Raw genomic sequence first — 27,920 nt, forward strand, 5'->3', positions numbered from 1 at the left:
AATCCAACAGTCCCTAAAGATGGACGACATGAGAGGGATGGGACACGGACCAAAATAAAAAGTACATATTCAATACATTTTCTCAAAGATGAGAGATTTCTGTCATTTGGGGTTTAGGGGCTCATTTTTCTAATAAGTTTGGTTTGAATTAGTTTGGAGCGAGTGTGTGGGCGGGGCCTGGCCGCCACAGCTTCATCCCCTGATATTTTGGCTTCATTTCTGTACACTGGGAGGAAGAGGATACGCATCGTCCATCTTTATTTACGGTTTGTGGTGTGAGATGATATCACTGACAGATGAATGCGTACATCCGCCAGTTTTATTACCTGGGGCTCCACATGGGGCAGCAGGTATTTGTCACTAGTACAATCCAATCTGGGACGAATAGATTCACCAAGATCACATCGCACAGAAAGCCTCACGTTTTTCTAAAGCCTGAGCTGTAAGCCGAGACACGAGCCATCACAGTGGCTGCTGTGCATATGCAGCAGATCATCTATTAGCTCTAACAACTCTACGACAGCGGGGGTGTCAGAGCCCGGGGGTCAGAGAGGGGCCCTGTGCCACGCGGCTGACAAACCCATTAAAAGTCTCCGGGAGATAAAGGAGGCCTCCCTTTTGACATTTTCAGAAATGCCACGTATGACGAGCTCTAGAAGCTTCGGGAAATCTGTTCCCTCTGCCCCGTGTTGTAAAAAGCCTCTTTTGTGTTTCAAAGGCGGAATGAGAGCGACAAACCAGAGTGCGGGCGACAAATCCCCCCCCCCCCCCTCCCCCTTTCCATGCTAATGCAGGGGGGTCACAGCACCGAGTGTTTGCTTGAGTGCTTCACCGTGAGTTTAGAAGATCCAACAGGCAGACGGCCATTTGAATAATTGTTTTCAAATGTCTTCCTTAATATCAAGATCCCATCACTTACCATTCTGCACACTTTCCTGCCACAAGTGCCGGGGCCTGATAAGTGTGTGTGAGTGTAAGTTGAAGAGAAGGTACTTATGCACGGCCATGGCGGACGCAGCATCAATGGAAAGCACAGGAACACTTGATGTGGAATCGGCTCATTAGCTGCACAAGTGGGAAGACGCCACCGCGGCCACCTTGGGATGAAGATAATGGCTCAGCTGTCATCTGTGTGACGGCACTGTGGGTTTCCACAACATGGTTTTAGGGAGGCAGCACAGACATAACGTTGTCTGTACGCAACACTTCACTTTGCAGCCTCTATTAAATAAAAAGGGGCGGATGTTAAATATTGAAATCAATATCCATCCTCGCAATTTGTGGTTTTGGGCCCGGGGGTGGAATGGTTTTGACAAGGGAAACACAAGCTTAATTTAACATTTAGGAATAGTTGTACATCTCAGCGGCGCACGGTAATGGATTTACCGAGCGTTGCCTGGTGTGGAAATAACTGGACTGTAAAATAGTTGTTAGCCTTCAGGCGAAGAATTGGATGGGAACAAATGCTGTGCCGTGATGTTACAGCTGAGCAGCACTGGTTCACCGAGTGGCCGGAGGACAACAGACACATTCTGGTATCAATCTCCATCCTGCATCCCAGAATATGACAAAACTGTTTTTCACTTCAGAGCAAAACTCTCTCCCATTCTGCAGGTAACTGACTCCAGAGCTGATACTATTCTATCTACTACGAATCTACTATTAACTTCTGCTGCTGTCCTAATAACATCATTGACTCTTTAAGAATCACTCTTATTTTCTAGCAAATGAGCTGCAGGATCTTACACTACTTAATAAGTATCAACATGACTGGTGCTGAATTGAAAACCATCCTTAGAACAACGTCCACTAAACAAGGCACTGTTTCATAATGACACGTCCAAAAAGAGGTGAGTTTCACTGGCTCTTCTTCCAGCTCTGGTATGGAGGGATATACACTGCAGAGCTTTTTACATACAAGTGTGATAAACTACCATGAAGTTGGCTAACCAAAAGATGCACATGATGTGTGGGGCTGAGGGGGAAAGGTGACCCCCAAAAATCCAGTGACATCCTATTTCGTGCATTTCCTCTGACACATTTCCCTCCAAGTTCTACTTCATAGATATGAGGAGAATCTCATGTGCGTCTGTAAAATGTCTCATTTTACATGAATGAACATAAATTGTCACGCCCAAGTCATTACCACACCCCGTCCCTAATGGCCAATAGCAGGCACCCGAGATATTAACAGCCGGCATATCCGCTCATCACCCCCCCCCCCCCCCCCACACACACACACACACACAGACACACAACTCTGGGAGGGCTGTGATTTCAATGAGTCCAGAGCATCAGACAAACAAGTAGCAATCACTACACTGCTGGATTATTTATTGCGCTGGTTTGGCCTCCTCCTCCTCCTCCCCCCCCCCCCCCCCCCCCCCCCGTCTCTGGCCCCAATCTTCCTCCTCCTCGTCTTCCACCTATACTTTCCTCTCCCGAGGCGGACGCGGTCGCTAGGCAACCCGCACATCACAACAGCTCTCCAGCTCTGTGCTCAGGGCGCCCCTGTGGTTCGCAGACAATCAAATACACGAGTGTGCGTGCATTCACACGGCGCGTGTGTGAGGGAAAAGGTGAAAGCAATGAATAGTTTCCAAGTGACAGCCAATAGTCCCTTCAGATTTTTTGAAGAGCCGCCTCTTGACTGGAGCCGAACAGCACTTTGCATTCGTCGAGGATTTATTACAGGGCGTCCAACTCTGAACTGTCTTCTACATAAGGGGACAAAAACATATATATAAAAAAAAAAAAAAAAAAAAAGAGCATGAATCTGGGATTAGATATGCTCTTAATTCACTGCTGCTTGAATAAAACCACCTGTTGCAGACACAGCCATCTATCTAGAGACGTGTGGCATCATCCAGGCATAATACCCACTGGTAGAGCATACGTGAAACCTGAATCAGCAGGGGCATCAGAGTTAATCGATTTATTTAAAAAATATCAGGCTTTGGTTGGAGCGTGCCGAGCCTCTGACCAGCCTGCAGAGAAACCCCACAGCAAGTCACACCCCCACTGATGGCAACATAAGCGTGCAGCAAATCATTGTCGTACATTAATACAATTTGTTCTGAGCTGCCGCATCCCCACTCACACACAGGTACAAATACAATCTGAGAAGAACATCCTGTGGAGAAAAAGAAGTAGAAGTAACGACGCTCATTTTCCACGTGACGGCATCTTCACCGATTGTGATGAGGTCTCGTGATCACGCCAGCTGCTTACGGAGTTTGACATCGGAAATCATAATCAACATCAAGGCTTTACAAAAATATACATTTTGTGACGAGTGAAGAGTTAAAAAAAAAGAAAAGAGGGGCAACCCATCGGTTTACAAAAGCAAAGCTCAAGGACAAATGGCACTTACTGTGAGTATAAAGCATTTAAGAATCTTCGTGGCAGCGTTAGAGCCACAAACACACAAATACTAATGAAAATCAGAGGTGTGACCAGTATGTCGACAGACTCGACTCTGTCTGAACAATTCAAAAAGTATAAAAAAACACAGGTAACCATCCTCTTAAAAATTCTCACAAATTCAATAACTAATTAGAGAAATATCAATCTGCAGTCCACTTCTTATGCAACCCACTTCTTGTCATTGACCATCGTCGATGCACATAGCTCCAATTCATATTTACCAAACTGGAATTGGAGCAAAGAAAATCTCAAAACACAGAGATCTGAAAATCTGTTATGTCTCATAATCATTTAATTTAAATTCTACGATGTTACTGCTTGTGAACTTGCAAGATTTAATTTCAATGCTGTATTTGAACTGCGAGGGGGGAGACCCAGTCAATGTGGCCCACGTCAGGCCTCCATGTTGCTTATAGAGAAAAGGATTTAACTGACCCATAATTCCTTTTGTCCAGATCAAAAATCCCCAAAATAAACTTCACATTAGCAGGTGTAACTCAGTTTGTGTCTTTTGGCTGAACTCAAGAGATCCTCAGGTCTCTGCTGCCGTGTTCGGCTCCTGGTCCCCCTCTGCGGCGGGGCCGAGTGGGCCGGCCCACCACAGAGACAGGGTGTTGTCTTGTCGGATCTCCTGCGGGGGGGTCATCACAGCTTCAGCTCCCTCGCCGCCAGATTCACCATCGCTGTCGCTGGGCGACGGGAACTGCCGCTGGCCACTGGAGGTCGCCAACAACGGCATGAACGGATGAATACTGTGGGTCAGGAAGAAAATACGGGATGGGGGAAAGTTAATGCAGAAAATTAAAGATGACAATTTGGATATTTTGCCCTGCAGCAGTTAATTTGATCATTGCACAACTTTTAAAAAATCTGAATCAATCGTCACTAAAAACTTAAGATTGGATGCATCAATGTCGGTCATAATGTATCTTCATACTCTTGAATGAGATAAAAGTGTGACCAGTCAATGTGATGGTTTAATCCTTTTGATAATCATACCTGACGCCATTGGTGCAATCCCAGTGGGCCTGGAACCTCAGCTGGGATTGCAGTAGCTCCTCATTACCATCAGGAGGAGCTGTTTGGGTGTCCCACACTGACACGACTCCCTCTGTGTCACCACTCAGCAGGTACCTGCCTGACCTATTTACACAAACACACACAGACACAAACACTAACATGGTCAGGCCCCATCACCAACCAGGTAGCAAACTGCACTGGATAAATGTCCCTTATCTCAGACTGTATTTACTGTAATATGTGGATTTAGGGCAGCATCACTACTTTATCACAATCCAAGCTCACACACACATCCGAGTATACAGCTCTAATTATTCTGCTTTCAGACATGCACTGAACTCCTGAAATAATACTTCGGGCGGTATGCACCAGGGCAACTGTGTGAAATCAGTTGCTCCAGACAATATCTGGAGTTTGTCCGAAAAGAGCAGGAAAATATCAGGAAAATGCACGGCGGGCGAGTTGCTGATGCTTCTTACATGCAACAGATTAAAGACTAACAAAAAAACGATCACACAAAGACAGTAGAAACATCTCAGGGTGAACATGAGAGCTTTTGATAAAGGTCGAGGAGGTGTTTTACATCACTTCCTGCCTCCTGAATGCTCTACCCACATTATAATCTCCTGCTGCATTGTTATTAGGTGAAAGGAAAAGTCTGCACATTTTCCACACATTTTCCAGAGTGACTGAAGACAACTTTCGTGAAGTAAACTTACTGGTCCAGGTCAAAGTAGATGCGCTGGTTAGTGGCGACGTTCCTCTTCAGTGAAAACACAACGTTTCCAGGCTCTCTTATATCCCAGCACAGGATTTCTGGATCCTACAGAGACACACACAGGCACATTCATTGTTTGTCAGAATAAGTAACGAATGCAATACACAATGATTCCAAAAATGACAAATATAGGCATATAGCTTACATGCTGAATAAAATAGATATGGTTACAGTCCTGTGACGGCCACAGACATCAGCATCCAACCGTTTTTTCCTTGTTATCAGACAACTATATTTATTGATGCTATCGAGATGTGAGGAGGATTTCAACAAATAAGATAAAAAGTGTTTTCAAAAAGACCTCACTGTAAGTTTTCAAATTTTATTTAGCTTATGTGAGTTAGTACAGGGTCAACAGTACAATGGAAGTGAAGGACAGGTCAGCTCTTACCAATAAGCTTTGCCTGTGTAAACCACTTCATGAAAAACAACTGACAAAAGCTACCTACTTGACACACACAACCTAATGATGGTGTTTGTGTGTGCTCATTGAAACAAGTACTTGCTGGCATTTGCAGGTGCATGCATGTGCGTGTGTGTGTGTGTGTGTGTGTGTGTGTGTGTGTGTGTGTGTCTTAACCTTGCGCCCGCCGGTGTACAGGTAGTTGCCGTCAGGGGAGAAGAGCAGATGGGTGATGCCTCCGTGGTGGCGGGTCGGCAGCAGAGCCAGCAGGGTGCCGTCCTGGCAGGAGTAGAGGCCGGCGCAGCGGGAGTAAGAGCCACAGGCGTAAACAGACTGGCAGGGGCTGAAGCCAAAGCAGGAGATGATGCCACATTGGCCCTGCTTCTTCACTGCAGTGATGACAAGAGAGCGACAGTTTGCATAGCTGTCAGAATAATACAAAAAATTAAATAAAAACAGGGTTCACTAGACACAACTCCCAAACACTTTTAATCCCGAGATCAAGTTGATGTTTTTTTGGCGACTCCTGCGTACATCTGTCAAAGCAAAAAGGTTCAACGGTCACATCTTGGATCATCTGTTTCTTTTTACGGTTCACTCCTTTCCAAATAATCCTCTTTCTTACTTTTCGGAGGAGACACATTTTTGGCCCGTAGAAGCAGAGGCAATGGTCTGGCAGGGCCCTCATGTGTATCACATAACCTGCTTTTGAGACTCAACATACATTTCTGCATAATTTGCAGTTATTAGTTATCAAGCGGAGACGAAGGAGCCAAACACACAAGAAACCAAAGACTAAGAATCCACCAGAGCAGTGTTGAGTTGCCAGCGCATCGGGGCTGGAGATTACTCATGACCTAAAAATAAAGACAACTATTTCATGCATGTGTTACCATATTTGTTTCTTGCCACCTGAAGTCTCCTTTCTTCGCCTTTATCTAAATACATCAGCCCATTAACTACAAGAAACTGGTGAAATGAAACCTGTTACAGAGAAAAATAATTCTTCACAGTTTGGACAGAAGTGCATAATAAAAACCTGAGTGATGTTATATTATCCTTTTCACAATGTCTAATTTTAATTATAATTTCTCTTGTGCGCTGGATTTTCCAAAAACACAGCCTGTGAAAGCAATTCTTTTTGTAAATTCTTTTTGACTCTAGGAGTTGTAGCATCCTGGAACAGGGAGAAATCACAGATCCCATCTCACTATATCCACAAACGTCTGCCTGTCAGGGGAATACTTATCTCAAGAGCTATTTGTCTTAATGGCTTGGCATGTTGTTAATGACCCAGGGAAGTGGGGTATGTTCAATATAAACTGTTGTGCAATAGTAGGGGGACTCGACGTTGGCTAATTATCAATAATCATGGAATATGATTATTGAAACAATAAAGATTATTTATTAAACAAAATAATTAGATTATTAATTGAAGATGATCAGTAATCAAATAACAATAAAACCATTAATGAGTAAATAAGGAAGTTCAACAATTAAGAATTATTAAATCACTAATTTGAGAATGATAAAGTTTATTGATTAAGAATAATTAAATAATTAATGTAAACTTTAAGAATAATCAATCAATGAATAACAACTACTAATGAAAAACAAGTAATTATCAATTTAGAAAGTACAAGCTATCAATTAATAATGATAAGGTTATCAACCAAGAATAATGAAATAATTAGTCACAACAATAAAATCGTCAATTTAAGAATGCTACTATCTATATTAATACTCGAGAAGGGGCACCACCCTGGTTACAGGGACCAACGAATAAGTCTATAAGTATCAGTCTCATCTGATAAAGTTAAATTAATAATCTCAATAGTTAATATTAGGGATTATATAATAAACGATGAAGGGTTTGAGTTCAAGCACTGGCTATCGTTATCCAACTGTGTTCACATAAATATGCACCAATAATCACAAGATTCGAATACTTTAAGTATAAAAGGGGTTTATTAAAAAGATATAAAAGTCAAAGTTGTTCCAAATGATTCTTCATTTAACACAATCCGCTATATCCAATACAGTCGCAGCACATTTAGCACAATTGATCACACTGCCATCCTTCTGATAGGGCTGTGTGTGTGTTCGTGTGTGTGTGTGTGTGAGTCGGGGGAAGTGTATGTGTGTGTGAGAGAGAGAGGGAAAAAGGGGGGTCGATGACTCACGAAGTTTAAGAGGGCCGGCTTAACCCTGGGGGTTTGACTACAAAATTGGTGATGTAATATACACCAGGACTACAACTCAAAATGGCGGAGTCGCCTAAGGAATTTAGAGTCCGAATGGAGGGCGGGCCTCGATGTGTATTGCAATCAATGGTCGAAGGACCACGTAACTTAGAGTCAAGATGGTCAAAGATGGCCGACTTAAACACACGTGGGACAAAGGTCGAGGGAGGACAAAGGGATTCTTTGTCTTAGCTTAGCTTTAGCGCCGAATGGCGTCGAGGTGCGTTCAGGCCCTCCTTGATATCAGAATGACTATATGTAATGCGACTATGTGTGGGTGCGTGGGCGAGGATGTGTATGTCGGCGGATGTGAGAGAATACAATAGAGAGAAAGAGAGAAACATATAGTAACACAGATCGGAGATGATCTTAAAAACGCCGTCAGAGGCGATCACACAGTGAGGCCGGCAATCCAGCTACGTAAGAGGTGTCTTTTAACAGATGCACGTCTTCTGTGAGATCGGCCTGACGGAAACACGAATCAAACAGGAAGCGCCAGATCGTCACCGCGCGCTTTTCACAATAAGATCGACACGGCGGTCTTTCTATAAAAGTACAATCATATACAAAAACACGCTAATTATTAAACTAGACTCTGCCCAGACATATGTCTCTTACTTCGTGTTGCTTCGCGGGGTTTCGTGCACGACCGGAGTAGCGCGAATCCCGGAAGGAGGAAGTGGATGATGTCCTGGCCTCGGGCCGCTGATCGCGGAGCCGCTGGGGGCGACGGCGAGATTGCGCTGGGCCGAATCGGAGAGGATTCTTCTCGTTCTCCTTGGCAAGGTCTTTGCCCGTCTCGGAGAGAATGCTTCTCGTTCTCCTTGGCAAGGTCTTTGCCCGTCTGCAGGAAGGAACAACCGTCGCCGGATTGTCCGTGGATAGCGGGGAAAGTGTCTCTGTTCTCGGCCAGCGAGTGAGGGGGAGTTTCTGCCGCGCGCTATTCAGATTAAAAGCTTTAAGTAAAAATAGGAAAAATAAGCTTACGATGTACTAAAAAAGGATAAGTTAAGCTTAAACTGGATTAGAAAAAGTAGCTTTAAACTAAAAGTGAAACTACGAAAAGATAAGTTTAAAATAAACTTATGAAAAATCAAACAGCTGTTAAGTTTGTTTCCTTTGTGTCCTGTGAATCACTGAGAACTAAACTGGAGATGCTAGCTCTAATGTGAGTGGAACTGGAAAGAACTATTTTCGGTGTGTTTGTCCTTAAATAGCACCTTAGAGGTAACTCCCGCCTTCTAGCAGGGTTAAGGGTCTTAGGCCAATAGGAGGGTCAGAGTTCAAAATCTGAGGCGCGGCTAGAGACACAGCAGGGGTCATTGACAGTTCCAACTGTAGCCTGCTCCCCCCCCGTACTTTAGGCTGGAGTGGAATCTTCCACCAGTCCTCATTTTATGGTTCTCTGTGGCTGTAGGTCCCAACATCCCCCCTTTGGTCTGGAGAGTGGGACGTTAGTCGCGGTTTTCAGAGAAAACAAGGGTCAACAGTCCAATTATAATCCATGGGATAATCCTTGAGTGAAGTGGGAAGAGTGAAAAGTCAGTTCATTTTACATGAGGTGTGTGTCCTCGGCAGAGAGAGAGCATATATGTCTGGGCAGACGGAGGCATAATCTTGACAGAGTGAGACATTTATGTCTGGGCAGACAGAGGCAAAATCTAGGCAGAGAGACGATCTACTATTCCTAAAAACACAGCACACGATTTCAGTTTCACACACTCTTCTCGGCAGTAATTGTAACATACCTATGAATTGATACGAAAGGTGAAATGAAAAGAAAGGAAAGGAAAAACGGCGCAAGAGAGACAGACAGAAATTTCTTAAATTAGTGGGATGTCTTGGGTAGCCCGGGGAGCTATCTTAGCCTTTCTTTTGGGAATGAAAAGGAGTGAGTCCAATTTCGCTTGGAGTTTCTGAATGTATCTGTGCAGAAAGAAATTTGAAACAAATAAACCCTAGTTAATACTGAAAATGGAATGAAGATTTATATTAATGCATGCTGGTGGGTTGAATTTTACGCATGCGACTATTGATGCTGTGAGTGGTTCAGTGGTTTCCATCTAGGAGTTGGGCTGCCTCCCCCCTTTCTGACGTGGGGTAGGCCTCTGCTCCTGAGATTGGGGAAGGATGGTATGGCTTAATCTGGTTTGAATGGACCCATTTGTACGTGGGGGGTCTTCTCTGTTTCGGGATCCTGATTCGGTATGCTACCGGTGAGAGTTTCCCCACGATCTCAAAGGGACCTATCCAGCTGGGGAGGAATTTCTTGGAGACCCCCACTGGTCTTATGAACTTGAAATAGAAAACCTTGTCACCCACTTCGTATTCATGGTGGGAGGTTTTCTTGTCATAGTAGGCTTTTGAAGCTTTCACACTGGCCTCCAGAGTTTCTTGTGCCAGTGCAAAGGTCGTCTTCAGATGGTCACGTAGCTCTGCCACGTACTGATGTGCAGTGTATGCGGTCACAACGCTGAGGTCTTCCGCATGGTACAACAGATGCAGGGGGAGAGTCATTTGTCTTCCTGTCATCATCTCAAAGGGGGTGACACCTGTGGAGCGGTGCGGGGTGGACCTGATTGCCATCAGCACCAGGGGAAGTTTTACGTCCCAGTCCTTTCCATTGCTTCCTACGTACTTCTTCAGCATGTGGATAATGGTCCGGTTGGCACGTTCTACTTGGCCTGACGATTGGGGGTGATGGGAGATGTGGAATCTGACTTCAACTCCAAGTATGTCGCAGAGGGAGGTCATGACGTGAGATGTGAAATGGGTTCCCCGGTCCGAATCAATTGAAAGTGGTAGGCCCCAGCGACTGAACACATGATTTAGCAGTAGGACTGCTGTGATGACGGCTGTGTCATTGGACGCTGGGAGGCATTCCACCCATTTGGTGAAGGCACAAGTAACGGTGAGCAGGTACTTGTTGCCTCGTGATGACTTTGGGACCGGTCCAATCCAATCGATCTGAAGGTGGGACCATGGAAATGAGACCCCCCTTCCTTGAAGTGGGGCGCGACTCAGTGGTGATGACGGTTGGAACTGGCAACAGGTAAGGCACCCTCGGACGTATGATTGGGTGTCATGGGCCATTGATGGCCAGTACCCGACTTGCTGCAGGGTGCTTAGAGTAGCCTTGTAACCTCTATGGCCACCGACAAGGGAATCGTGAGCGTGGGACAACATTACCCCCCGGTGGTTGGTCGGAACGACCCACCGGTTTGGTCCTTGGCCATTACGGGTGTAGATGAGCAGATCCTTTTCCATCTTCAGGTGGGGTAGTGCCGTTTGATATGCCCGTACCTCCTTGGGTTGGTCAGTGAATGGTTGGGAGTCTTGCGGGGGAGGTGTCGCGACTATCTGGCGGATGGCACTGATGACGGGATCCTGTTCCTGCATTGCAACCAAGTCTGTATCTTCAGGTTTACGACCCAGATGCAGGATCTGGTCGCAGGCTTGGGGGTTCTCTTGTCGCTCCCTTGCCTGTCGTCGGGTGATCGCGTTCACTACGCAGTTTTGGGGACTTTGAAGTCCATCGCCCTGTAGTTCCCAGTGCACGCCTTCGTCTGCTCCTAGCTTGGCTAGTCGGTCTGCTTCGTCGTTGCCGTCTTTGTCTGGTCCAGCTAGTTGGGAGTGACCTTTGACTTTCTTCCAGTAAACTATCAGCCCTTGGTCTGTTACCAACTGATCACAGGTCAGGAAGAGTTCTGAGTGCTTGACTTCCTTGTTCCTGGCATTTTTCATTCCTTTTTCCTTCCATAAGGGAAAATGGGAGATGAAACTGTGACGGGCATAGTTTGAATCTGAACAGATCACCAACTGCGTTATAGCCAGCTTGACTGCTTGTTGAAGGACGATGAGTATAGCAGCGATCTCTGCGTACTGGCTGGTCTTGGGCCCTAGCTTGTAGTGAGTTGGTTCGCTGCTGCTGTAGTTGGCCCAGGCAATGCCAGCTCCTGCCCGGAGCTGGCTCTCGTGGTGGAACGAGCAGCCATCAACATAGACCTTGGGAAGATCTTCGCAGACGTTTTCTTCATAATAACGGTGGTTGGAAGGCAGTGATGGAGTGGTTGTTGGGAGAGAGATGGGGTCTGATTGTTCATTTTCATCACAATGGTGGCACTCCGCCAAGCCTTTACCCAGGGCCATCTTGTTGTTTTGGGCGTATTTCACTTCGATGTCGTAGCCTTGCAGTGCCATCATCCATGTGGCTATGCGGCTGTTTGTGACCCGTCCTTCTCTCAGTCTTTGGCTGTTCAGGAAGGCTACGGGTTGGTGGCACGTCTCTATGATGACCTTCTGTCCTCCGATGTAGCTGCGGAAGTGTTCTACAGCCCAGACTGTGGACAGGAGTGCTTTCTCACAGTCTGAAAATTTGATTTCCACACCGCTAAGGGGTCGACTGGCGTAGTCCACAACACGCTTGTCGGTGTCGTACTTCTGTGCCAGGGCCGCACTGAGACAGTGGGAGGAGAAGCTCGCCTCGAGGTGGAACTCTTTGTCTTTGTCTGGGTAGGCCAGACAGGGTGCCGAACAGAGTTTTTCTTTCATCTGATGGAAAGATTGTTCTTGGGATTCTTCCCACTCGAAGGGCTTGTCTTTGCGCAGGAGTTCGGTGAGAGGTCTGGCTATCTCTGCGTAGTCTTCAATGAACTGGCGGGAGTAGTTACAGACCCCGAGGAAACTTCTGAGTTCTGTTAGGCGACTGGGGGCCTTGATGTCTTTGATGGCTTGTATCCGCCCTGCTTGGGGTTCGATGCCATCAGCGCCGACTATCAGGCCAACATATTTCACCTTGGTGCGACACCACTGGCCTTTGGTGAGAGCCAGCTTGGCTCCTGCATTGGACAGTTGCTTGAGGACATGTCGGATCTCAGTTATGTGTTCCTCAAAGGTTTGGCTCCTCATGAGGATGTCATCCACATAAATGAGATTTCCACGTGTTGCGGCGTCACTCATGGCTTTGTGGAGAAAGATGTTGAACTCGGATGGAGAGTTTGAATATCCGAAAGGACACCGGTTCCAGGTGTACTGGCTACCTCCGAAAGAGAAAGCTAGTTTATACTGGTCGGCTTGGTCTACCTTCATAGTCCAGAATCCATTTGCCACGTCTACGGTGGAGAAGAACGTGGCTCCTTTTACTTTGGCTAGCTCTTGATCAAGGTGAATCATGGGCCAGCGGGACAGGGGGACTTGTTTGTTCAGAGGACGGTAATCGATGGTGAGACGCCATTTTCCGGTTGGTTTTAGCACTGGCCAAATGGGTGAATTGTAAGTTGAATTACATTCCCTGATTATACGTTTCTCTAACAGGGTGTCGAGGATGTCTTGAATGGACTCGTAGGCTGCCAATGGGATTTTGTACTGACGTACGAAGGTCGGAGGTGCGTTTGGATCCGTGGGGATACGCACCATGTGGAGGTCAGTGACTCCACAATCGGTAGAGTCTTTGGAGAAAATTGACTGGAAGTCAAGGAACAGATCCCGGAGCACTTTCCTCTGTGCGTCTGTTGTCAGGGCATCTGCTTTCTCTAGTTGTTGTCTGATCTCAGCCTCGAACCCGGGATATAGTTCTGCAGCCTGTGCATCCCCTGGGCTGTCCTGCCCTGGTTGAGTTGCTAGAGCATACACCATCATGTCCCCTTCTGTCGTCAGGGAGGCTCCACAAATGGCTTCATCTTGCAGTGACTCATGACGCATAACCGTGATCATGTTGGTTGGGAATGTGTGAAGGACTTGATCCACGGCGTCGTCTTTGGCTAGAGAAGGGGGAAGTTCCCCAATGACCGGTATCGTCAGCTCGAAATCGTGGAATGAGCTGTCAATCAACATTCCTATCACTTGGTGTGCTTTCAATTGAACGGGGCAGTGCGTGAGGTTTTTCACAAGCACATACGTCGTTCGGTGGTTCACTTCCAGCAGTGGCGTGCCACAGACTGCCAGGTTGAGTTCCTGGAAGGAGGGCAGCGGTTGGAAGAAGGCCTGCGGACCCGGTAACCTTTGTCCCTTGAGGATTTCAAGTCGGATCGGGGCCCCGGCGGTTCGTGGAGGAATGACCATGTCAACCTCACTGGCGACCTGGCAGGCTTGGGGAATCGTTTGTCCAGAGAGCATCTGGACTGGGTCGTTGGACAGGCAGTATCTCTCGGCGTTGACTTGTGACCACAAAACTTGGTTTATGGTGTCCACTTGTGTTCCGAGTCTGATGAGGAGATCTGCTCCTACCAAGAATGAGAAGGGAAGTTGGGCTACTACGCTCACGAAGTGCCAGATCTGTCGTTTTCCGATTCGCACGGAGATAGCGCACACTCCAGTCGCTTTGATAGGGGTCTGTGGTATCTCTGCTGAGAGAAGTCGGTGGCAGCGTCGCACAAAAAGAGGTGGGGGTTCCAGTCTGCACAGATCAGTGTACGTTTCCATACTGATTGCGGATTTCTCGGACCAGAGTGCTACTAGGGTTTTGGAGGTCAGGATGCCGTTTAGGAAAACGTCTTCTTTGATGCGGGGAACGTATAATGACGGGTTCTCATTGTTTAAGGAACATAGGAATGAATCATGGGTTCTGAAAGTGTTTCCTGAATCATGTGGTGGCCCGGGCCCACTTGCCGTGGTCCTGATGGGATTCGGGCTGGAGTCCGTTTCTGGAAGGGGCAGGTACATCGGGGAGATTCTGCTGGGTGTCTGGATGGCAGTGACTTGAATAGGAGGACTGGCGTTAGGCTCGAGAGGTTTTGGGTTATCGACTTGAGCCCAAATGCGTCCCTGATGACAGTCGATGAGCGGGGCCAATCGATCCAGCAGGTCCTGACCGATGAGCAGTGGTTCTGTGTCGATGGAACAGATGTAGATGGGATGTGCCAGACTCATCTCTTGGAAGGTGATATCGATCCAGGCACGTTTTGTGATGGGTGACTGGTCCTGAGTGTAGCTGGTGATATTAATGTTGCAGGTTTCAATTTGCAGGGGTTTTCCAAGGGATAACATGGTTGTTTCGACTTGGGAGAAAGTGTTAGCACACATCAGGCTGATTTCCGAGCCTGAATCAAGTAGGGCCAGGGAGCTGAAGCAGCCTCCTATTACCACTGAGGTATATATGCGCTGTGCGTTGCCTTTCCGGACAAGGTCGCCCAAGAAAGTTAAGAAGGGAGCAGTGTCTGTAGTGAAGATTTCAGGGTGTGGTCTAGTGGTGCTTGAGTTTCCCCAACCGACAGAGAAGTACACTCTGGAGGTGGGGATGGCGGACACCTGTTCTAGTCACATTGATGGGGGACCACCGTCTGGATTCTTTGGGGGACCCGGCGGTGCAGTGGGGATCTTAGAGGCATCTTGTTTCCCTACTGCCTCTGACACCCATCGGCGTATCAGATCTTCCATTTGTGGATGCATCTGTTGATGCCTTTGTGGAGGGAGCTCCTGTTGATTCCAGCGTTCCTGTTGATTCATGGGTCCCTGTCTCCTCCCATGTTCTTGTTTCTTCCAATTATCCTGCGGATTCCATGGGTCCTGTTTCTTCCAATTATCCTGCGGATTCCATGGGTCCTGTTTCTTCCCATGTTCTTGTGACCTCCCTTGTTTGGGATATTTGTTGTCATACTTCTCGTGGCGTCCTCGCTCAGCCCAATCCCTGCCTCTCTGTTGAGAGGTTGTTAGGTGCTGTGACCTCTGGTTGCGGGGCTGGGTTGACCCCTCCCTTTCTTGGTTCCTTCTAGGATCCTGTTGGACGGGTCGACGTTCACGATCCTCTCTCCTGTGGTGTGTTTTGGCCAGAGGTATCTCGTTACCCTCCAGCGCCAGATCCATGTGGGGTTGAGCTTGGATCCCCAGAACCCTGACGTCCTGTTCTTGTCCTTTGTTTTGGCGTGTTCGCGTCTCCCAGGCTAGTTGAGAGTACCTTCTCATCTCTTGCATCGAGTGGTCACCAGCTCTGCAGTGCATGGTAACATCATATCGCACACTATCGTGGAGATTGTGCAGGAACAAGGATTTGAAAGCTGTGTCGTTTTCCAGCCCGGGGGCGTTACGCCCTTGGAAGTACGCCGTTCTCAGACGTCTGTAATATTCCCTCGGAGATTCATTCTTCCTCTGCAGGACAGCGAAGGCACCGAGGGTTGCGGAGGCCTGGTCGGTGAAGAGTGAGTACTCTTCGCGCAGGGCCTGACATAGGTCGAAATAATTGTCTCTGACCTTATGTGACAGAGTTTCCATGAAGGCGTGGACGTTTCTGGCTGTCGTCTTCCAGACTAGCTTCAGCTTTTCTCTGGATGAGGGGTTGGTTATGTCCAAGAGGCAGCGTTCTACCTCACGAAGATAATCGTCTACGTTGGACCCTCGGACGTCGGGATCGAACCGATCGATGTCTTTAGACAGGGACTCGATCTGTCGGGTGCGAATTCCCTGTACCACTGGTGCTTCATGGTGCTCAGAGTCATCCGAATCCGGTTCTTCCTGGTGCTGGTCATAGAAACCATCTTCTTGGCGTGCCTTCGGATTGGTGGACCAGTTCGGATGTGACCCAGAACCAGATCGTGCAGCCGCCTGCGTGGTAGGTGGAGGATGGTTGTTAGACGGGTTCCTCCCTGATTGTGAATATCCTTCAGCCATCCAGGGCGGCGTTCTTCCGTCGTCCTGATATGGAGCAGGTAAGTTTCGTACAGGGGGAGCCCTTTCTAAGGTGAGTTGATTTCCAACGTCAGCTGGACGGGCGTTCGGTGTTGCCTGATGGTCAAGAGTCACTGTGCTCCTAGGGGTTTCTGCTGGCTCCGTCCTCGCGTTGGCCGGGGTGGATCTCTGATCGACGTTATTGATAAGCCAGGGTGAATCAGTTTCGGCCACCTGACGTTGGCGTGGCCGTGCTTGCAGTTGCTCTTCTGGTGTCTCTACTTCACTGGCTTCTCCGGATAAGGTGTCAATTCTTGACCTTGTTTCCATTCCAGAGGGCCACAGACCGTTTCCTATATATCTTGCCTCTCTTTCACTCTGACGTTTGACCTGCTCGCGCAGGTTTTCGCACTCCTGCAGTGTCTGGTCCCATTCTTCACGGGACCTATCAACTTCCTGTTGTAAAGAGGAATTCCTCCCTTGCAAATGGGACTTTTCATTAAGCTCTGCCTGATGTACTGCTTCCATGGCACTGATCTCGTCAGAGTGTTGTTTGGCTTTCATCTGGGATCGGCGGTCGTACAGGATGGCCAGTTGGCCCAGAAGTTTGGTTACTGAGCGTTGGGGGCCAAAAGGGTCTTCCATGTACGTGACTATTTCCTTTATCTTGTCATCGCAGGCACTGACATCGTAACCACTGAACTCACTCACCTCATCAACCGACAGCTTCACCAGATCTGCGACCAAATGTGGCATGTCGTCTGGCCTTGAAGAGGCCTGCGCCCCACTTTGGTCAGAGTTACTCATTGTCTAAGTATTATAAGACAATCAGTGGATTACTTAAGCTCGCTGGGATACCAGCGGGTAACAATCTTAAATTGCACTATACGATCAGAAACACGGGTGAGCTCTACCCTGTGTCTATCACGTAACTTTAGGCAGGATAGCTCGGCGGCTCAATCCTCTAGACCTAGTAAGCAACAATTAATCTCAAAATCAAAACTAACATGCAGAAAATCTCCAATCAAAGTTACTAACAACTGAAAATGCGGTCAGCAACCAACCACGGTTACGCAAAGCCCTAATATACCTGCTTGGCAAAGGTTTAAGGGAATCAAAAATAAAATTTTGAAAAGAAAAATAAATCTCTTGAATATTTTTTTTTTTAACAATCAATTATGATCAATTTTGAAATTTCGGAGAAAGAAGAAAAAATAAAAATTATTAATTTTGGAAGAAGAAAAAAAATTAATAAAATTTAAATTTAATAAAAAAAAATTAAGTTTATCGAAAAATAAATCTATCGAAAATTAAATTTATTGAAAAATTTAACTATTGAAAAATTAATTTATTGAAAAATTAATTTATTAAAAAAAATCAACTTATTGAAAAATCAATTTATCGAAAAACTAAATTTATTGAAAAAAAATAATTTATTGAAAAAAAAATCAATTTATCGAAAATTAAATTTATTAAAAAATTTAACTATTGAAAAATTAATTTATTGAAAAATTAATTTATTGAAAAATTAACTTATTGAAAAATCAATTTATTGAAAAATTAAATTTATTGAAAAATTAATTTATTGAAAAATCAATTTATCGAAAAAATTAAATTCATTGAAAGGTTAATTTATTGAAAAATCAATTTATCGAAAAATTAAACTTATTGAAAAGTTAATTTATTGAAAAATCTATTTATTGAAACAAATTACTCTATTGAAAATCAACTTATTGAAAAATCAATTTATTGAAAACTAAGTTGGATTATTGTACATAGATATTATGACACAGTTGGAATAAGATCAATTAATATCAATTAATAATGATAAGGTTATCAACCAAGAATAATGAAATAATTAGTCACAACAATAAAATCGTCAATTTAAGAATGCTACTATCTATATTAATACTCGAGAAGGGGCACCACCCTGGTTACAGGGACCAACGAATAAGTCTATAAGTATCAGTCTCATCTGATAAAGTTAAATTAATAATCTCAATAGTTAATATTAGGGATTATATAATAAACGATGAAGGGTTTGAGTTCAAGCACTGGCTATCGTTATCCAACTGTGTTCACATAAATATGCACCAATAATCACAAGATTCGAATACTTTAAGTATAAAAGGGGTTTATTAAAAAGATATAAAAGTCAAAGTTGTTCCAAATGATTCTTCATTTAACACAATCCGCTATATCCAATACAGTCGCAGCACATTTAGCACAATTGATCACACTGCCATCCTTCTGATAGGGCTGTGTGTGTGTTCGTGTGTGTGTGTGTGTGAGTCGGGGGAAGTGTATGTGTGTGTGAGAGAGAGAGGGAAAAAGGGGGGTCGATGACTCACGAAGTTTAAGAGGGCCGGCTTAACCCTGGGGGTTTGACTACAAAATTGGTGATGTAATATACACCAGGACTACAACTCAAAATGGCGGAGTCGCCTAAGGAATTTAGAGTCCGAATGGAGGGCGGGCCTCGATGTGTATTGCAATCAATGGTCGAAGGACCACGTAACTTAGAGTCAAGATGGTCAAAGATGGCCGACTTAAACACACGTGGGACAAAGGTCGAGGGAGGACAAAGGGATTCTTTGTCTTAGCTTAGCTTTAGCGCCGAATGGCGTCGAGGTGCGTTCAGGCCCTCCTTGATATCAGAATGACTATATGTAATGCGACTATGTGTGGGTGCGTGGGCGAGGATGTGTATGTCGGCGGATGTGAGAGAATACAATAGAGAGAAAGAGAGAAACATATAGTAACACAGATCGGAGATGATCTTAAAAACGCCGTCAGAGGCGATCACACAGTGAGGCCGGCAATCCAGCTACGTAAGAGGTGTCTTTTAACAGATGCACGTCTTCTGTGAGATCGGCCTGACGGAAACACGAATCAAACAGGAAGCGCCGGATCGTCACCGCGCGCTTTTCACAATAAGATCGACACGGCGGTCTTTCTATAAAAGTACAATCATATACAAAAACACGCTAATTATTAAACTAGACTCTGCCCAGACATATGTCTCTTACTTCGTGTTGCTTCGCGGGGTTTCGTGCACGACCGGAGTAGCGCGAATCCCGGAAGGAGGAAGTGGATGATGTCCTGGCCTCGGGCCGCTGATCGCGGAGCCGCTGGGGGCGACGGCGAGATTGCGCTGGGCCGAATCGGAGAGGATTCTTCTCGTTCTCCTTGGCAAGGTCTTTGCCCGTCTCGGAGAGAATGCTTCTCGTTCTCCTTGGCAAGGTCTTTGCCCGTCTGCAGGAAGGAACAACCGTCGCCGGATTGTCCGTGGATAGCGGGGAAAGTGTCTCTGTTCTCGGCCAGCGAGTGAGGGGGAGTTTCTGCCGCGCGCTATTCAGATTAAAAGCTTTAAGTAAAAATAGGAAAAATAAGCTTACGATGTACTAAAAAAGGATAAGTTAAGCTTAAACTGGATTAGAAAAAGTAGCTTTAAACTAAAAGTGAAACTACGAAAAGATAAGTTTAAAATAAACTTATGAAAAATCAAACAGCTGTTAAGTTTGTTTCCTTTGTGTCCTGTGAATCACTGAGAACTAAACTGGAGATGCTAGCTCTAATGTGAGTGGAACTGGAAAGAACTATTTTCGGTGTGTTTGTCCTTAAATAGCACCTTAGAGGTAACTCCCGCCTTCTAGCAGGGTTAAGGGTCTTAGGCCAATAGGAGGGTCAGAGTTCAAAATCTGAGGCGCGGCTAGAGACACAGCAGGGGTCATTGACAGTTCCAACTGTAGCCTGCTCCCCCCCCCGTACTTTAGGCTGGAGTGGAATCTTCCACCAGTCCTCATTTTATGGTTCTCTGTGGCTGTAGGTCCCAACAAAACTATAGTTGAATGAACAAGCGACCAGCTCTTTAAGACACAGTCTGCGGATCGCGATAAAAATGTCTTCTTCTATGTCCTCAAACTCCAGCAGTGTCGACAACCGGGTCGAACCACAGGTCAAAAACTTCATGTCAACAGCATTCATTGAATCACTTCCTGTTTGGCAATAGGTCTACGAACTAAAAGCACAGCGGCTGTTTCAATGCAGTAAAGCTTTACATCGAGGTGAATTACAAAGCTTTTATTTTGATAAAGTTGAAGTTCTAGGAGTTCTGAACTTAGGTCTGACGACTATTTTGATAGTTTAACAGACCTCTGAAATGGCCAACATGAAAACACCATTATGTTGCTTTATATGGAAACTTTGGAGGAGGAGTTGATGACTGACCATTGGTGGGCCGCTCCTCACAGTCTCTGCCTGGACGATCGGTGTAGAAGACCCGGACGGTTTTGTCGAAGCCGCAGTAGAGCTGCGTGCCGTCCGGCGTGAAGCAGAGGGAGTGAGCCGCCGTCAGCTCATCCAGGTGATTGTAGGGTCGGAAACTGGCTCGCACATCCCCGTGAAAAGCATCCCATATGTGGACTGGGTTGTCACGGCTGCTGCTTGCTAGGCTGCGGAAGATGGGTGACGAGAAGAAAAGAAGGGCAAACGTGAGCTATGGGGAAAGCACAGAGACAACAGGGAATAGAGTGAATGAGGCATGTTATGCAAAAAGGCTGAATAAAAGCTGAGAAAACCTAATTGGGTTACTCTTTATTGGCTCTGGGATTGTTTGGCCTTTACAATGATAAACAGATGACTCATTTTAGAGTTTCAAACCCAAGGAACATATTTAGTGTACTAAAAACTGTGTTTGTACACAAAGTCACTAGTGAAATAAAACTGTTATAACTGTAAAATGACATCTCAGAGGATAAGAAACAGATTCAAATGAGATAGGCTGCTGAGATTCTTTTGAGATATACATTATGTATGACCAAACGCATCTTGATTCATTCTCCAGTTCCATCCTCTGCTGCACCGCCTCCACCTCGGTGTATCAATACATCAAAACAAATACACACTATTGTGCGATGCCTCATTATGGAGACAAGACCACAGCACGCCCTTATTGATTCAAATCAGGAGCAAAGACTGCACCGCTCCTTTTAAACTCTAATTATTGGGCACTGAAAAAAGGCCCAAACATCACTGCTCAATTAGACAAAGGAAATTAGCCCCTACCGACGCTGCCGTGTTTCGTTATAGCCCCTCTGCGCCGCAGCTTTATTCCAGAGCAGGGAAATGCCCAATTATAATGCTAGACTGCTGCTACCTTGGAGCAAAGCCTAGAACTCAGTGCAACTTAACCGAGTCATAACAGGGGCCCTTATTCCCTCTCTACAGGAGGGGCATCCACAACAAATGGCTTCTGGCAGACGGAGAGTTCAAGGAGTGCTCGGGGGGGCAAGAGGAGGAGGGGGAGGAGGGAGGGAGAGAGACAGAAAAGGTACAAGCAAGACAAGCTTGCTGTAGATGTGTTAAAGCATCACAGGTCTAACCTTTCATCTGTCTGCCTCAGCCTTTAACAACCCAATCGGAGCTTGTCCGACCACACGGCGGTGCTCTGCAGGAGCTCCTATCTGATACGTGGCGCTGATCTAAAGAAGATGAAGAGTATCTGCTGTCAGCTCCTCCTGGCATCCTCCTGACAGGCAGCTCTTTGTTCGGCTCTGGCAGATACACACAGGGCCCCTGAAGTGGTTCACTGTCCACACTAACCATTTGTTGATGTTTTTGCGGTTTACACAACTCTCTTCTCGGGACATTCGGATCCTGACCCCCCCCGCCACCCCTCCTCTTACTCTGTAAAGACCGTCTGATGTTGGCCGTGGAGCGCTGCCAACACTGGGTCTCGATGAAAGGGAGGAGGCTACAACTGGCCCTACCTCTCTCGCCACGGTGACGGCGGGGAGTCACAGCGCACGCACAAACACACAAGGATGTGATAATTGCCAATGTAAAAGTCTGCTGTGGCGCGCGCCTGCACACACTTGAAGAACAACACAAATGAGAATTCCCGGAGTCAGGGGATCACGAGGCCCCTTAGGTGTTGTCTGGGCTCTGGAGTGCTGTTAGTGGGCTGAATCCTGCTGCAATGCACCGTGGGTCTCAAACGGCCCGCGCTGCTTGCGACCGAGGCAGACAAGACAAAGGCCTGCTCTCTACTCCTAATGAGAGACATCAGAAAGCTTTTACAGCTTCTCCCCACGCTGGCAGCCGGCTCCCACAACGAGTGCATATACCACAGGGATCAAAGAATGAGTCGCAAGCGGACAAAAATATCTTCAGTATTCAGGTAGCCTATTAGACATGGTCACGCTTCAAGAAATTCTTACTCTCACACATGAGAGCACAGTGTCCTGAACTAACTATCCATGATCTAGATTAAAAACAATTAAACCAAGACAATATAGCACGTTTTCTGTGCATATAGTCTTAACCTTATCTGGCAAGTTGACCTTTAAAGTCTTTAATGTCTCATCCATCTGTTAAATGCAATGTGGAACGTATTGATTTCAGGCTCAGTTTTTGTAATGATCTCACTCAAGACCCTGTTTGCACTCAAATATACCCTGCTTGTGCTTTGATTTCCTGCGCTCCAGCTTCAGCTCCTCTCCATGTGTTCACGCTTCTGTGTGAAACGTCTACTCTCTGATTTCTCTTCTGCTCTTGGACTCATTGTGCAACAAGTCATCAAAACTCCCCAACCAATCGAATGCCAGGTGTTGTGATGACGAATGAAAGTGTCCCGTCCTGGAATTAAGTAACGGCCCATGTGGAGACAATTTCATTCGTCATCACTACACCGTGTTACAGAATCGGCTCGCGACTAGCAGGACTCTTTGATTTCCCGTTAATCAAGACACTGAAGAGTAGTTCAGCAAAGATCAGGTTCAACTCACAAGCACGTGTCTGCATCCAGCGAGCTCATCTTGGGGTACCAGCAGTAGTCGTAGATGGTGTCTCCCTCTGCCATCCTCAGCACCGGACTCTGCCACAGAATGATGGGCAGAGAAGACCACAGTCAGCTGACCACTGGGATCTATTAGTGCTGATGTTGGCTACAATACTAAGTCACACGTTTTTTTCTTGGTGGTAAGATTTATTTTCAAAAGTCATTGGTGGGATTTCTCCGCTGGCCTCTCCCTCAGCCTTTTAACGTTCTCTTGCGGAGAAAGCCTCTAGAATATCCGGAGTTCAGAGCATGTCTGAGAGCGTCTATGGAGGGTGATCTGTGTGCTCACCATCTCTGGAAGCAAGTCCCAATTGTAGCTGTAGATCTCTGGAGGGACGTTGTACACACGGAGCACATTGTCTGCACTGTTGGTCATGATACAGGAACCATCAGGGGCCCTTGGTTAGGAGAGGAGAGAATATTTTAAATGGCATGAAATTTAGCCTTTTATTACTATGCACCATGTATCCAGCAGAACATCTCGGGCGAATCTCACACGCTGCTTCTCTGGAGATTCAAGGTTCACTCAGCTTCTGTTTTGTTTACGAGCTTGGTTCACAGTAAAACTCAGTGAAAGTTATGACAAATCTAGCAACAGTACAACTTTGACATGAGTTGCATGTCTATATTTATGTCACAGAGAAGTTAAAACATCAGCTGAAGAGCAGTTTTTTCTAGGGAGCAATCTCTTCCTGTGTGTGTGTGTGTGTGTGGGGGGGGAGCACTTGTCTGTGTTGGAGCTGTTGCTATTTATTTCAAGTCGAAACCTTCGACTACCTTGTGAGGGAACATTTTTGCTCGACCTGTAATGACCCGTTCGTTTTCAAAATATACAGTCTAGTCTGGAAATAGCACTGACTGCTTACTTTGCTCAAAATAGGTCTTTTATCATATAAACAGGCACAGGCGGACATGTTAATATACTAAAAAACAACAGAGCGGGGGACTTGAAGAAATTCTCTCAAGGCTTGACAGAGAGAATAGATGATACATGCAGACAAACAGAAAACTAAATGCCCCCGATCACGGCTTTTGCAAGCGCAGAGGTATAAAAACAAAAAAACAAAAAACAGGAACAAATACATTTCTCACTCACAATGACACCACTGGGGCCATGTAGAGACAATGCAGTGGACTTGCATTAAAGCTAATATTTATAGCAAGTATAAATACTGTGGTGTACACACAAGATACTGATCTATCTTAACAACCAGATCACGATACCTGGAGGCCACGGGATACAGTCTTACTCTATAACTGCTGCAGTGTTAGTGTTCCCACTCTCAACTGACTAAGAAAGATAAACATCGTGGAAGTGCTGCCTTCACTTCATTTGGACAAGATGTTTAACAAAACAAATCACTAGCAGACCTTGATATCTTCCACAGGGTAAACATGTAAAATACATGTGTCTTTGTCTTATTTATTATGGTAATCCAAAAACCTTTTATACTTCACACATTTAAAACCTCATCTGTGGTGTATTTTGTGTGGTGTTTATATGAGAGGAGATTACCATTTACAGCCTTTGAGGTAATTCTCTGGGATGCTCGAGTACTCAGTCCAGGAACCAGTCAGCATCTGGGGGCTCTGGGTAAATTCTAAGCCAAGTCTGGAAGCAGGACAGAGAGAAGGACAGGTCCTTGGTCAAATAATTTCAAAGTTAGAGCAAATGAATCAAACAACAAAAGCATCCATTATATTGTGTTGGTGTCGAGGATTAGATGTTTTTTTTAATAAATTCAACATAAAACATATTGTGGTTTAAGAAACGTTCACCACCTGGAACAAAGCTGCTGCTACAGTGCCAACTTGCACAAAACCCAAAAGAAAATCATATTGGTTCTGAGCTGGAAGGGAGGGGATGTTAATTACATTTCACTCTCCTACAGGTTAATCTATCTCGCACAACTTACACTCATGAGTCGTTTACACATGTGCAAATAGCTGCAAATATGAACATATTCAGGACTGTAATTCTGAAGTTTCAGGGGTATTCTTATTCCCACTGTCAGTCAAAGATCGCTTTGAATTTGTACTGAGGGAGAATTGTAAATAGAGGGACAAGTATTATGTTGAACAAATGAGAAGAAATAACAGGGATGATTCCTACTGTGTATTGTGGTGACCTCAAACTTAGGGCACATAGAACGCATATGATCAAGGAGCACTGGTATGAGTACTGCATTTTGGTCAGCAGTTCATCAACTACTCTATCAACTTGCCTTTATTGAAAACCTTTTGCTCTGCAGTGCTCACAATTTTTTTTTTTTCTCCGTTCCACACACGCCTGTAACTCATCCTCAGTCACTGCATAACGTCACCACCTGCCACAAGGTCCCGCTCCAAATAGATCACTTGATGGTCTCTCTCTTTACTCAAAGTTATGTAGAGCCTGAGGTTAAAAATAAACAGGACTTCTTCCTCCACTTACTGCTGTACTTCACTGGGGCTGTCTGCAGATCCATGAGCGTCGCACTCCTCCCCTGCTTTTGTCTCTTCTTCTAAGGCAGCATCATGCCCTCCATCTCCATTCTGGTGGCTATCTTCTTCTTCACCTCCCAGACTGACAGGCACCTCTATCACTCCTTGACCTTTTTCCTCACATTGTGGTAGTTCTCCTGTGTCTAGCATCAAAGAGTACATTTGAAAAGTTATTCCTGAATCATTATCTCAGACAGACATCCAAAAGTCAGCGCTTGAATTAATTCATTTTCTTCTTGCATTTGATTTCATACCTGCAGTTTCACTATAACAAGCACCTTGTGCTGGTGGGGCTGGGTGTTCCAGCAGCAAGCCAGCCTGTGCTGATGTTTCTCCATGGATCTCGACGGGCTCTGCAACCTGTTCTGGAGACTGGCTCATCCTGAGCCGCTTGGCATCTTGAGTGGGTCCTTCCTCTGAGGTCTCCCCGACCTCCAAATCATCACCTTCAAGTAGAGGTGGGGCCTGTTGGGGGGGCTCATTGTCCGCCTCTGCATCCTGCCCTGTGCCTACCACACCGCTGTCCCCACCTCCGGCCGTGTCGGACATCTCTCTGTGTCTTTCAATCTCTTCTGTCAAGTCCTTAACCGAGGGTCGGAGTACCTTGTGCTGGTGGTCACACGTGGGTGAGATAGGTGCTACTGGGATAGTGCTTCTTCCTGCAGTGTGGGTGTTTGAGTCGGTTGAGGGTCGCGGACATCACAGCACCCACTAGCCTGGAAGAGTAGTGATGAAGATGGAAGACAGACGTCAGAACAATGTTACAGTATGGGCTTGTGTCTGACTTAATGTGATGCATGCTGGGCAGAACAGTTCCTCTTACAGTTTGGTATAGTTTAATTCCTTTCTTTCTATTAGTTAAGACTATTCTCAAGTATACGATTCTCAAAGGAACAGAAATAACTATGTTCTTACTCTATGTTCCTCTAGCAGACATTACATGCATGTCTTTTTCCCAGATTTACCCGAACCCATCATCATGCATGTTTCCATGAGACAGTACTTGTATTTAACTGAGATGTAGAAAAGACTTGAGATCGATCATTAGCAGAAGTAGATGTTAATGTTTTTTATACATCAACCTTGCAGATCTTATTTAACTCCAAGGTCTCTTGTCGGTAAAACCAAACAACATCAGTGAGCTGATGTTCGGATGTGGAGGAAATAAAGTCTACAAACACAAATGTCCCCTTGTGACCTGGCTGAAGACTGATGCTGCTGTGAAGTGAGGGTTCGATGTGGGGGAGTTGGATCAGGACGGACCACTTTCTGAGCAGCACTTTTCTCCACACTGGTCATCTCCATCAACAACACACACTTCCTGCTTCTCACTCTCACGTGTCTCAACTAACCAATAAGAAGCCAGAGAGCCCTCAAAATCAGGTTAATGTAAAGGAATTACAGAGGCAGATTCAACACGTTTCTCTTGTTTCCATGACGCTAATGTAAAGATTTAAATATGTAAATAATCAATGTGTAGACGATAACTTGACTCTAAACATTATAAACACTTTTATAGTAAACAAACACACAAATGACAATATGGCTCTTTCTGCAACACTGAACAAAGCCACAATGAAACCTCTGTCTCGCAGGTTCTCATGAATAACTGACAGGAGGTTCATGGCAGATTGAACAGAAAGTACAAACAGCCATTGTTTAAATAAAGGAGGTAAACGTGACGTCTCTTGTTTAAAGGGGAGAAAATAACAGACACCTGTAGCTAGAGACGTGCCAACCACTCCAAACTGGCGCTAATGTTGCCCCTGCCCAGTTCAAGCGAGCCAGCTCGTCCTACCATCACCACACCTCACGTCTCCCTCCATGCGTGTCCTGCTCCCGCTGTAAAAGAAACAACAGACGACCCAACAGACGAAGGAACCGCGCTTCAGCTCCTTAAACCCGTCCGTCAGCGACAGACACCGCCAATAGCTGCATTAGCCGGAGCTAGCCGCCCGATGCTACATGCCTGTGTTGTGGCTGGTTGCTCGTCCCTTTGCTTCCGCTCGCAGTTCGGCCCACGCACACGCTTCTCCTCCTCGCCGCGGTCGAAGCTTCAGCTGCAGCCGGAGAGTGCGAGGGGGGGTGAAGGGAACCACGCGACGTCCTTCCACTTCACGACTTGGT

General features: G+C 45.9%; 1 protein-coding gene across 1 annotated transcript; it reads right to left on the reverse strand.

The window, feature by feature from the left end:
- Positions 1–2,920: 2,920 nt before the first annotated feature.
- On the reverse strand, positions 2,921–27,752 carry wrap53 (WD repeat containing, antisense to TP53). The gene is made up of 11 exons (XM_053416466.1): positions 27,511–27,752; positions 26,048–26,509; positions 25,744–25,936; positions 24,826–24,921; positions 23,599–23,707; positions 23,257–23,345; positions 20,699–20,922; positions 5,805–6,016; positions 5,166–5,269; positions 4,426–4,569; positions 2,921–4,178 (listed from the first exon to the last, which is right to left on the reverse strand). The coding sequence occupies exons 2-11, from the start codon at positions 26,340–26,342 to the stop codon at positions 3,959–3,961; spliced, it is 1,686 nt and encodes a 561-aa protein (XP_053272441.1). The 5' UTR covers positions 26,343–26,509; positions 27,511–27,752; the 3' UTR covers positions 2,921–3,958.
- Positions 27,753–27,920: the final 168 nt, after the last annotated feature.

The sequence above is a fragment of the Pleuronectes platessa genome, chromosome 23, assembly GCF_947347685.1.
Source record: "Pleuronectes platessa chromosome 23, fPlePla1.1, whole genome shotgun sequence".
In the NCBI taxonomy this organism is placed as follows: Eukaryota; Metazoa; Chordata; class Actinopteri; order Pleuronectiformes; family Pleuronectidae; genus Pleuronectes; species Pleuronectes platessa.

Excerpts from the sequence above, each read along its gene's own strand:
- wrap53 (XM_053416466.1), bottom strand. The coding sequence starts at position 26,342 with ATGTCCGACACGGCCGGAGGTGGGGACAGCGGTGTGGTAGGCACAGGG. Across the intron at positions 23,346-23,598 it reads GGGACTTGCTTCCAGAGATG|AGTCCGGTGCTGAGGATGGC; the intron begins GTGAGCACACAG and ends ATTCTGTGGCAG. Across the intron at positions 6,017-20,698 it reads TGAGGAGCGGCCCACCAATG|TGAAGAAGCAGGGCCAATGT; the intron begins GTCAGTCATCAA and ends TCATCACTGCAG.